This window comes from Heptranchias perlo, unplaced genomic scaffold (assembly GCF_035084215.1).
Source record: "Heptranchias perlo isolate sHepPer1 unplaced genomic scaffold, sHepPer1.hap1 HAP1_SCAFFOLD_64, whole genome shotgun sequence".
Lineage (NCBI taxonomy): Eukaryota > Metazoa > Chordata > Chondrichthyes > Hexanchiformes > Hexanchidae > Heptranchias > Heptranchias perlo.
This window is the reverse complement of record NW_027139666.1, coordinates 2,885,270-2,898,203: the sequence shown is the minus strand read 5'-3', so window position 1 is coordinate 2,898,203 and position 12,934 is coordinate 2,885,270. Positions and strand designations below refer to the sequence as shown.

At 43.1% G+C, this 12,934-nt stretch overlaps 1 protein-coding gene and 1 long non-coding RNA gene across 2 annotated transcripts; both read left to right on the top strand.

Moving 5' to 3' along the window:
- Positions 1 to 5,870: 5,870 nt before the first annotated feature.
- On the top strand, positions 5,871 to 6,260 carry LOC137317922 (histone H2A.J-like). Its single transcript, XM_067980920.1, has one exon. It carries the CDS (start codon positions 5,871 to 5,873, stop codon positions 6,258 to 6,260), a length of 390 nt encoding a protein of 129 aa, XP_067837021.1.
- A 2,038-nt stretch (positions 6,261 to 8,298) lies between these two features.
- LOC137318037 (uncharacterized) lies at positions 8,299 to 12,934 on the top strand. Its single transcript, XR_010961799.1, has 2 exons — positions 8,299 to 8,492; positions 9,543 to 12,934. It is a non-coding gene; the product is annotated as an uncharacterized lncRNA (long non-coding RNA).

Sequence of the window (12,934 nt, the reverse complement as noted above, 5' to 3'; positions counted from 1 at the left end):
ATCACATCCTTCCTGTAGTGTGGCGACCAGAACTGCACACAGTACTCCAGCTGTGGCCTAACCAGTGTTTTATACAGCTCCATCATAACCTCCTTGCTCTTATATTCTATGCCTCGGCTAATAAAGGCAAGTATCCCATATGCCTTCTTTACCACCTTATCTACCTGTTCCGCCGCCTTCAGGGATCTGTGAACTTGCACACCAAGATCCCTCTGACCCTCTGTCTTGCCTAGGGTCCTCCCATTCATTGTGTATTCCCTTGCCTTGTTAGTCCCTCCAAAGTGCATCACCTCGCACTTTTCCGGGTTAAATTCCATTTGCCACTGTTCCGCCCATCTGACCAACCCATCTATATCGTCCTGCAGACTGAGGCTATCCTCCTCGCTATTTACCACCCTACCAATCTTTCTTAATATAATCTGTGAGTATATTATCACTCACAGAGCACAGAGACACAGACAGGTCATCAATCCCACAGTCTCACACAGCAGAAATAGTCAATCCCAAACTGATCCCAATCCAACAGTCAAACAGAGCAGGAGAGACTGACGGAATTTCTATTTCACAATGACTCAATACCGCTGACTGGCAGATAAATAATTCCCAGTCCAAAATCACACCCAGTATCAGATTGAAAGGCACTGTGTTAATCTCACATTAGATCAGAATTAGCTACAAATTAAATACCAGATAGAACTGACACATGGTACTGATTGATAGGTACAGAATGAATCACAATAGTGTACCCCGAGATTCAAATTAAATACCAGCCCACAACTCACACCACATTATGAGTTTAAAGATGCAGTATTCATGCCAATATTGTACACTGAGATACAAATTAGATACCAGTTCAGATGTTACCCATATTTGACTCACAAATATGTCCAAAAACCTCATAGTGTCAGAATGAAATGTACAGTTTCAATCCTATTGTTGCAGATTGAGCTACACATTATATACCAGTCCAAAATTTGCATAAAGTATCATACTGGAAGATACAGTATCAATCCCATTAGACTGAGGTACACATAGTTACCTGTCCAAAAATCATATTTATCAAACTGAAAGGCAGAGTATCAATTCCCTTACTGCAGACGGAGGTTCACATTAGATACCTGTCCAGAAATCACGTACAGTACCATACTGAAAGAAATAGTATTGATTTAATTAGTACAGACTGACCTACACGTTACATACCAGTACAAAAATCTCACACAGTTTCAGACTGGAAGATACAGTATAAATCCCATTAGTGCAGACTGAGGTGTACATTAGATACCAGTCCAAAAGTCACATTCAGTGTCAAAATGAAAGATACAGCATCAATTCCTTTAGTGCAGACTGAACTACACCTTACAAACCTGTCTAAATATATTACACAGTATCAGACTGAAAGGTACAGTATGAATTCCATTAGTACAGACTGAACCACACATTACATACCAGTCCAAAAATCTCATACAGTGTCAGGCTGAAAGATACAATAATTATTCTATTAGCCCAGACTGAGCTACAAAATAAATACCAGTCCAATAATTTCACAGTAAAAGATTGAAATACACATTATCTTCACGGAGATTAAGATGTAATCATTCAACAAAACTCGCAAACATTGTTTGATTAAAACAAAATCCAAAAGTGTATCAATATTTACAAATTAATGCAGCACGAAAGATTTGCATACATTAATGAATTAAACATACAGTTTCAAGTACCATACTCTAACCTGAAATAAGAATACAGAACGAATCCAGACTTGCACTTTGGCCAGAGACTGAGTTACAGAATGAATCCCACACTGAAATAGAATACCAGAGACTGACAGTCACAGAATGAATCCCACACTCACAGATAGCACCAGAGATTGAGAGATACAAAACGAATCACACACTCACACACAGTACCAGAGACTGACAGATACAGAATGAATCCCACACTCACAGACTGTATTGGAGACTGACGGATACAGAATGAATATCACACTCACATACAGTACCAGAGAATGACAGACATAGAATTAATGCTACACTCACATGCAGTCTGACATCTACTGGCCATAAGTGAGAACTGTAACTGAGTGGAACAAATTCACATTGTCTGTCGTTGTTCCAGATTCAGGACAATGTGCAATGTGAGGAAATCGTTTCTCTCTGTAACTTTTACTCCCGTATTTTTTCTAATTTGTCAGTTAAAAATTAAACAATTGATTTCGAAAAAAAGTTTTTGTTTTCCTCATTCGAAAGTTGCCCCATTATATTTCACTCGACATTGCGCAATATTTCTGTCTGAATTCTCAGGAGACGATTTATATTAATTCAAATAAACCGAACTGAAACACAAATAAAAACTGAGTGCAAATCTGCAAGTTTCAACGGCGACCGTCAAAAGTGAAAGGGATAAAATATAGAAAAAAATCAAACCGAAAATGCTGGAAAGGCTCAGCAGGTCCGGCAGCATCTGTGGAGAAGGGAAGCTCGGGTTAACGGTTCAGGTCAATGACCCTTCTATAGATCAGAAAGGTTAATCCGACATAATTTAAATAAGGAACGGGAATCAGCAGAGGGAAAAACTTCAGAAAATCAATTAATTTCACTGAATCCGAGCAATTGTGTCCCGTATCCACTGTACAGATCAGGGCAAATAATAATACAAAGGAACAGAGTTAAATTCAACGATATGTGGGAAATAAATGAATTTTAAAAATATTTTTTTATATAAATTAGACTCGTTTGTGTTTTGAAAACACTATCCCTCTGAACATCATCAAATTCGGTTCCAGTCTTGGTGTTTCCGAATTCAGCGTGCTGGGATTCAAACCTGTTGGAATTAATTGTTTGGAAGGGAGCTATACTCACCATCATAGCACCTTAGTTCACTGGGAGGGAGAAATAGAGCCTTTCTGTGGAGTTTCGGACTGAATTGCTCCCTTTGGGTTTCTGGTACTTTAATCATAGACAATAAATAGTTCCCAAACATCAGCCCCTGAACAGACACAACAAGCTGGTGGAATTTCTCATTCATAGATATTAAATAAGAGGATGACAAAAGCGAATAGGAAGAGGTTAGGAAGAAGTCACAAAAACAATTAGGGAAGCAAACAGGAATCACGAAATCAAATTTTCAAGGAATATAAAAAGAAATCGTAAATTATTGCACAGAGCCAGAAATAACAGAAGGAAAATCAGAATATCTTGAGGGCCACTAAGGGATTCACAAGATAAACTCACAGGTAATGTCAGCGAAATGGCAGAAATATTGAATTATTACTTTGCCTCAGTATTTACCCGGGAGATTAACAGGGTGAACATGATATTAGAGGAAGAGGTCAATAAAGATATCAAGGCATTTAAGTTTGAAAGGGTGGTAGAACTCCTGGTCCAGATGGATTGCATCCGCACATATTAAATGAAACAAGGAAAGAGATAGCAGAGGCACTGTTACATATATAGAAAAAATCATTACAGAAAGGAATAGTGCCAGAGGACTGGATGACAGTTGATGTGATTCTTATATTTTGAAACAGGAGATAGAACAAGTCCAGGGAACTGTGGACCAGTTAACTAAAGGTCGGTGGTAGGAATGATCATGGAATCTTTTACTCAATGAAGCAACAGAAAAACATCTAGAAACCGAAAATATAATAAAGAATAGTCAGCACGGATTTCAGAAAGGGAAGATTTAATAGTTTGACAGAAGGTTTGACAGTTAAAATTACAGTTCAACATAACTTATCTGCTTTTCAAATATATTCCTCTAGAAATAAACCTCTGTGTTTGCATTTCATGGCCTTATCAACCTGTGTTGCTACTTTTAAAGATTTGTCAATCTGTACCCCTAAATCCCATTGCTCTTCTACCCCATTTAGACTCTTATTTTCAAAGCAGTGTTTGGCATCCTTATTCCCCCGAGCAAAATGCACCACCTCACACCTTTCTATATGGAAATTCAATGGCCATTTACACCGCCTTTCAGCAAGCTTATTAAAGTCTTCTTGTATTTTGTCGTAGTCTTCCTCAGTATAGGCTATACCCCCAACATTAATTACAAGCATTTAATACAGCATTACAACTCATGTTTTGTCGAACAAACTGTTTTCCATTCCCAGTTTTTCGAAATCCCACCCGTGCAATATAATGTGAAGAATGAGTTTATCTTCTGTCCCTCTCTCATCTGCAAACTTCAATGACCCGGGGTTTGGGGACATCTACTGGCCGAAAGCAGAACTGCAACAGTTCGGAACAAATTGATGAAACCGGACAACAAGCAGTGTGAGCGTGGTTGTGATTGGTGGCAGGTATTAAATCTGATTGGATATTTGAAGAAACCAATCAGAGAGTTAAAGTTAATTATTGTGACCTCACTACGAATGACCCAATCACAATCATTGCCTTCCTCCATCCCTCATTAGCATAGGGCTGTGGGGCTGCCGATTTAATCCGAGTTCGGAGCGGATTTGGGTCATTCCTGGGTCTGAAATTGAGTTTGAAAATGCCTGAGGACAAGAAAGCAGCTTCCAAGAAGGGCGCCAAGAAAACCTTGAGTAAAGCACCAGCCAAGGGCGGCAAGAAGCGGAGAAAGTCGAGGAAGGAGAGTTACTCCATCTACATCTACAAAGTGATGAAGCAGGTTCACCCCGACACCGGCATCTCCTCCAAGGCCATGAGCATCATGAACTCCTTTGTGAACGATATTTTCGAGCGCATCGCGGGTGAGGCTTCCCGCCTGGCCCATTATCATAAACGGCGCACCATCAGCTCCCGGGAGATCCAGACCGCCGTGCGCCTGCTGCTGCCCGGGGAACTGGCCAAGCACGCCGTGTCGGAAGGGACAAAGGCGGTGACCAAGTACACCAGCTCCAAGGAAAACTCCTCAATATACTGAAAAGAAAATAAACACAAATGCTCTTTTCAGAGCCACCCACAGTCTCTCTGAAAAACTGCACCAACACCTCGATGGAATCATTTTACTGTCGATAGTTTGATACTCACTGTCTCTCCAACTTGTGCTTTTGTAATTTCACTTGAAATCTGGTAGATTCTCATAATCACTGCCCGGTATAATCTCTGTCGTTGTTTTATTTAGTTTCAATAACCAAAAACGTGTCCCTGATCCTCTCGTCCCCGGTCATATTCCGCCCCTTCCCCCGCATCTGCCCCTTCAGAGCCGTTTTAAGGTCATTTCTTTCTCCTTTTCACGTTTTTTTGTTCATTATTCGGGAATATCACTTTCAGAACCGCAATCCTCTTTAAAGCAACAACCCTGAAAGGGACTTCACACCGACTACAGAATAGTCTAAAGGCTCTGTCACTGTTCGACTTCTTACGCCAGGAGTCTCGGCTCCGGTTTCGATCGCGCTGCAGCTCCTGTGAACAGGCATCAATCCACAATCTGTGGTTTGTTACTTTTACAAAGATTGAGCTGGGATCTGTCCCGTTACAAAATGGGACTTTATTCCCGCCGGATTGAAAGCGAACGGTGAATGAAGCCGGATTTTCACCGGATTGTAAAAGATTCTGGAAGTTGTGACTGGAAATGTGGAATAACAGAGTAAATGGAGAGAGATTTTTAAATCTTTGTCTTAAGGCGACATTATTTACTTAATCCGCTTCTTGTGTTACAAATATATTGGCGGGCTTTTCAAATTTCAATCAAACGGTTCAGTTCGGTATTTTCCGCCTTTTTCTCATTGCCGGCTATTGATTGGTGAATAAAACAGCTCTCTCATTTGGCTGTTCGTTGAACCAATGAGATTGAGAACAGATGAACCAATCACAAGTGCCCCCACTGCACTCCTCCAGAAGGTATAAGAAGGGCGAGTGCGGGAAGATTTCTTCATTCTTTGTGAAAGTGTTTGTGAGATTGTGGAAATGTCTGGAAGAGGAAAAACCGGCGGGAAAGCTCGGGCCAAGGCCAAGTCTCGCTCATCCCGGGCCGGACTGCAGTTCCCTGTGGGCCGTGTTCACAGGCTCCTGCGAAAGGGGAACTACGCTGAACGTGTGGGTGCCGGAGCTCCGGTCTATCTGGCTGCTGTGCTCGAGTATCTGACGGCTGAAATCCTCGAGCTGGCCGGCAACGCGGCCCGGGACAACAAGAAGACCCGGATCATCCCCAGACACCTGCAGCTGGCCATCCGCAACGACGAGGAGCTCAACAAGCTTCTGGGACGGGTGACCATCGCTCAGGGCGGGGTGCTGCCTAATATCCAGGCCGTGCTGCTGCCGAAGAAAACCAGCACTGTGAGCACCAAGAGCAAATAAAGCAGCTAAGATTTAATCTGATAACCCAAAGGCTCTTTTCAGAGCCACCCACTGTATCTATGAAAGGGCTGGTTACTGTCTGAAGAGACTGACCTATTGATTACAGTTATCCCCGGTCTACGTTAATATATTACATCGCTACAGCGGTTAAACTTATGGGAGTCAATGTAAGTTACCGAGCACATGGGTGATAGGTGAACGGGTCTTGGTGGGAGTTAGGATAGGGGAACGGAGTTTTGGAGGAGTTGAAGTTTGCAGAGGGCGTCAGATAGGAGGCTGACCAGGAGAGCATTGGAAGAGCCAAGTCTGGAGGTAACAAGGGCGTGGATGAGGGTTTCAGCACCAGATCAGCTGAGGCAGGGGCGGAGACGCGCGATGTTTCGGAGGTGGAAGTTGGCGGTCTTGGTGGTGGAGCGGAAATGGGGTCAGATGCTTATCTCAGGGTAAATTGGACGCTGAGGTTGCGAAGTTTTATGATTCCGCTTCACACAGTGGCCAAGGACAAGTCTCTGTCCATCTCAGTCCTTGAATCCAGTCCCCACACAGGAACTGTCTCTGTCCATCCCAGTACCTGAATCTATCCAGTCCCCACACAGGACCAGTCTGCATCCATCCCGGTGCCTGAATCTATCCAGTCCCCTCACAGGACCAGTCTCCATCCATCCAGGTCCCTGAATCAATCCAGTCCCCACACAGGACCAGTCTCCATCCATCCCAGTGCCTGAATCTATCCAGTCCCCACACAGGACCAGTCTCCATCCATCCCAGTACCTGAATCTATCCAGTCCCCACACAGGACCAGTCTCCATCCATCCCAGTACCTGAATCTATCCAGTCCCCTCACAGGACCAGTCTCCATCCATCCAGGTCCCTGATTCTATCCAGTCCCCACACAGGACCAGTCTCCATCCATCCCAGTACCAGAATCTATCCAGTCCCCACACAGGACCAGTCTCCATCCATCCCAGTGCCTGATTCTATCCAGTCCCCACACAGGACCAGTCTCCATCCATCCCAGTGCCTGAATCTATCCAGTCCCCACACAGGACCAGTCTCCATCCATCCCAGTGCCTGATTCTATCCAGTCCCCTCACAGGACCAGTCTCCATCCATCCCAGTGCCTGATTCTATCCAGTCCCATACTGACCCAAGCACGGAAAGGTATAGAGTGCCTTCCACACCGATTTATGTTTATTGAACTATTGGGCGCCTCCTGTCAGCTACAAATCTGAAAAAGAAAACTCCCTCTTCCAACGGTCCCGGAGCGGCACTGATTGATTCTGTTATGATAGTGATTTTATTGGAACTGTAGTGTGCCTCAATTATTGAATTTAAATTGTATTTTCCGCCTTTTTTTTCGAGCAATCCTTGAATATCAAGCCGGAGTCTGTAATGATTGTGTCCGAATTTATGTTCCGCATTTGATACTGGTGAAAATTTTAAAAAGGACCGTAACTAATTCCTGGAGGCGGAGCTAAAAGTTGCACGTCCGCTTGTCCGTCATTCTGAGCCAGTCTCCTCCCCTCCCGCACTTCATGCTCTGTCTGTCATTCAAACACTCCTCCCCGCCCTCTCCGATAATGTGCCTTTCTCAACCAGGTCGGGGCGGGCTTTATAAATACAGAAGAAAGGCGAGGGTTTTTCATTCAGCAGCGATCTGAGTGAAGAATCATCATGTCTGGCAGAGGTAAAGGAGGCAAAGGACTGGGCAAAGGCGGAGCCAAGCGGCACCGGAAAGTGCTTCGTGATAACATCCAGGGGATCACCAAACCAGCCATCCGCCGCCTGGCTCGCCGTGGCGGTGTCAAGCGGATCTCGGGTCTGATCTACGAGGAAACCCGCGGGGTGCTGAAGGTTTTCCTGGAGAATGTGATCAGGGACGCGGTCACCTACACTGAACACGCCAAGCGCAAGACGGTCACTGCCATGGATGTGGTGTATGCTCTGAAACGGCAGGGCCGCACTCTCTATGGATTCGGCGGCTGAACAACTCGACCCTTTCTAACCGGACACAAACCAAAGGCTCTTCTAAGAGCCACCCACCGCCTCACAGAGAGAGTACTGACTTGGGAACTGGTGCGGAGTTAAATGGGGATACGGAATAGTTTTTTTTATTATAAGGAGTTTTCTGGAACACACAGTAACGTAACGTGGTATCGGCGGCGAGCTGCACCGGTTGCTGAGGAAAATTTCCCTCATTGAGTGCACTGAATTGTCCAGGGAACGTTACAAGTGAGTTTACCCCGAGCCGAATTCCCCACTCAGTGAATTGTTCCTTCACTCCATTCGCTCTGTTTTGGTTCTATTTATCAGTCAGATGTTGTGATGTGGGACCGGGGGTTTCCATGGGAGAACAGGTTGAGCTGAGCCGCTGTGATAAGGGCCCAGCTTGTGATATGGATTTTCCCTCTGACGGTTGTTTCTGACACTGATACTGAGAGGGTTTGTGAAATTGAACCGTTTGAGCTCAGTCATTGGGGACCTGGAATTACCACAGGCCCAACTGGCAAACCCCGCTCTAAACTGAGGCTACCTCTCATTGGTTACTTTGCTTGAAAACTAATTTCCTTAACCAATCGGAGAGACGACAATAAGAAAACGGAGCAAATTGTTGGCCACAATTGACCGATTTTTTAAAATTTGAAAAAAGCCGCCAATTTCAGTTTATGAAATAAGTGAATTACTCGGACATGTCGTTTTTACACAAAGACTTAAAATCTCTTTGTAATAATATTATTCCGTATTACACGTCCCAAATTCCGAGCGCTGTTTTATAAATATATTCTCCATAACTTGCGGAATAAAACCCCATTCACAGATTGCTGTTTTGGACAGATTTCACTTCAACCTGCAAAAATAACAAATTCCAAGCTATCAATTGATTCCGTTGCAGGGACTGAACAGGAACCGTGTGTCCTGAAAACGGAATCATTGACTAAGCCTTAAAATGAGCCGATTCTTTTCTCCAAGACTTTCATTCTGGATTGAGGCACTGCGGGGAACGTGCTGCTAATATGCGGGATATTAATATCAGTAATTAATTATTTAAGAGATTGGCTCCACAGTGAGAAAGAGGAAGGAACTGAATACTGATTCTTAGACCTGAAAGTGGTGGTGAACAGGAAAACCGGGGGCGGTGTGAATCTGAATGAAAGGGAGAGCAAAGCAAAAGGGAATTGAACGGACCCCGGACCCGTGTTCAATTTATTGGGCAGTAAATTCGTCAGAGACAAACATTAAAATGGAGCAGTTTCACTGACTTTCTTTCAATTTCCCCATCAGATTCAAAGGATGATGACCGAGTAAAGCAGCAATTCTGTATCTGTCAGTCTCCGGTCCCGCATGTGAGTGGGATTCATTCTGAATCTGTCAGTTTCTGGTACTGTATGTGAGTGTGGGATTCATTCTGTATCTGTCAGTCTCCGGTACTGTGTGCGTGCAGGGTCATTAATCTGTACCTGTCAATTAGTGGTACCGCGTGTGGGTGTGGGCTTCATTCTGTATCTGTCAGTCTCTGGTACTGTGTGTGAATTTGTGATTTATTCTGTATCTGTCAGTCTCTGGTACTGTGTGTGAGCGTGAGATTCAATCTGTGTATGTCAGTCTCTGGTACTGTATGTGAGTGTGAGATTTATTCTGTATCTGTCAGTCTCTGGTACTGTGTGTGAGTGTGGGATTCATTCTGTATCTATCAGTCTCTGGTACTGTATGTGAGTGTGGTGTTCATTCTTTATTTGTCTATGTCTAGAACTGAACATGAGTGTGGGATTCATTCTGTGCCTATCAGTCTGTGGTACTCTGCGTGTGTGGGGTTTATTCAATATTTGTCTGTCACGGGTACTGTATACGAGTGTCAGTTTTATTCTGTTTCTGTCTTTCTCTGGTGCTCTATGTGAATGTGGGATTTATTCTGTATCTGACTGCTTCTGGTACTGTGTGTGAGTGTGGGATTCATTCTGTGTCTGACTGTCTCTGGTACTGTGTGTGTGTGGGGTTTATTCTGTATCTGTCTGTCTCTGATACTTTACATGAGTGTGGGGTTTATTTTTTATCTGTCAGTCTCTGTTTCTGGATATAAATGTGGGGTTTATTCGGTATCTCTCTGTCTATGATGCTGTATTCGAGTGTGGGGTTGATCCTGTATCATCTGTCTCTGACACTGTACATGAGTGTGGGGTGTATTCTGTATCTGTGAGTATCTGGTACTGTGTGTGAGTGTGGGATTCATTCTGTATCTATCATTCTCTGGTACTGTATTTGAGTCTGGGATTCATTCTGTATCTGTCAGTCTCTGGTACTGTGTGAGAGTGTGGGATTCATTCTGTATCTATCATTCTCTGGTATTGTATTTGAGTGTGGGGTACATTCTGTATCTGTCAGTCTCTGGTACTGTGTGTGAGTGTGGGATTCGTTGTGTGTCTGTCTGTCTCTGGTACTGTATGTGAGTGTTTGAGTCATTCTGTATCTATCATTCTCTGGTATTGTATTTGAGTGTGGGGCACATTCTGTCTCTGGCAGTCTCTGGTGCTGTGTGTGAGTGTGAGATTCATTCTCTATCTGTCAGCCTCTGGTACTGTGTGTAAGTGAGGGATTCATTCTGTGTCTATCAGTCTCTGCTACTGTGTGTGAGTGTGGGATTCATTGTTTATCTGTCAGTCTCTGCTACTGTATGTGAGTGTGGTGTTCATTCTTTATTTGTCTGTGTCTAGAACTGAACATGAGTGTGGGATTCATTCTGTGCCTATCAGTCTGTGGTACTCTGCGTGTGTGGGGTTTATTCAATATTTGTCTGTCACGGGTACTGTATACGAGTGTCAGTTTTATTCTGTTTCTGTCTTTCTCTGGTGCTCTATGTGAATGTGGGATTTATTCTGTATCTGACTGCTTCTGGTACTGTGTGTGAGTGTGGGATTCATTCTGTGTCTGACTGTCTCTGGTACTGTGTGTGTGTGGGGTTTATTCTGTATCTGTCTGTCTCTGATACTTTACATGAGTGTGGGGTTTATTTTTTATCTGTCAGTCTCTGTTTCTGGATATAAATGTGGGGTTTATTCGGTATCTCTCTGTCTATGATGCTGTATTCGAGTGTGGGGTTGATCCTGTATCATCTGTCTCTGACACTGTACATGAGTGTGGGGTGTATTCTGTATCTGTGAGTATCTGGTACTGTGTGTGAGTGTGGGATTCATTCTGTATCTATCATTCTCTGGTACTGTATTTGAGTCTGGGATTCATTCTGTATCTGTCAGTCTCTGGTACTGTGTGAGAGTGTGGGATTCATTCTGTATCTATCATTCTCTGGTATTGTATTTGAGTGTGGGGTACATTCTGTATCTGTCAGTCTCTGGTACTGTGTGTGAGTGTGGGATTCGTTGTGTGTCTGTCTGTCTCTGGTACTGTATGTGAGTGTTTGAGTCATTCTGTATCTATCATTCTCTGGTATTGTATTTGAGTGTGGGGCACATTCTGTCTCTGGCAGTCTCTGGTGCTGTGTGTGAGTGTGAGATTCATTCTCTATCTGTCAGCCTCTGGTACTGTGTGTAAGTGAGGGATTCATTCTGTGTCTATCAGTCTCTGCTACTGTGTGTGAGTGTGGGATTCATTGTTTATCTGTCAGTCTCTGCTACTGTATGTGAGTGTGGTGTTCATTCTTTATTTGTCTGTGTCTAGAACTGAACATGAGTGTGGGATTCATTCTGTATCTGTCAGTCTCTGGTACTCTGCGTGTGTGGGGTTTATTCAGTATTTGTCTGTCACGGGTACTGTATACGAGTGTCAGGTTTATTCAGTTTCTGTCTTTCTCTGGTACTGTATGTGAGTGTGGTGTTCATTCTTAATTTGTCTGTGTCTAGAATGATACATGAGTGTGGGGTTTATTCTGTATCTGTCAGTCTCTGGTGCTCTCTGAGAGTGTGGAATTCATTCTGTATCTGCCATTCTCTGCTATTTTATCTCAGTGTGAGAATCATTCTGCAATTCATTCTCTGAGACAATGTGCAATTCTGAATTCATTCTGTATTCTTATTTCAGTTTGCATTATTTGTATTTGAAACTATATCTTTAATACTTTAAATCATATGCAATTTTTTATCGAGTGTTTAATTTGTAAATATTGATATACTTTTGGATTTTCTTCCCTGAGCTCTGTTTTGAATGACAATATACCTTTCAAACTGATCATGGTGAAATTATTTAACTGGTATATAATGTGTCGCTCAGTCTATAATAATGGAATTTATTCTGTATCTCAGTTTGACATGTATGAGATTTTTTGAATGGAATGTAATATGTAGCTCAGCCTGACTCTTAGAATTGACAATGTATCTATCAGTCTGATACTGTATGAGATTTTTAGACTGGTTTGTAACATGTAGCTCAGTACATGCGAATGGAATTGATGTTGTATCTTTGAGTTTGATATGGTATGACATTGTTGGACTTCTAAATAATGTTTGGTTCAGTCTGCACTAATGGAATTGTTACATTATATTTCAATCTGACACTATAAGATTTTTGGACTGGCATGTTATGTGTAACTCAGTCTGCAGCAATTTGACTGTGAGATTCGTTCTGTATTTGTCTGACTGTGGTACATTGTGATTCATTCTGTATCTGTCAGCCTGTGGTACTGTGTGTGAGTTTGGGATTCATTCAATAAATGTCAGTCCCTGGTA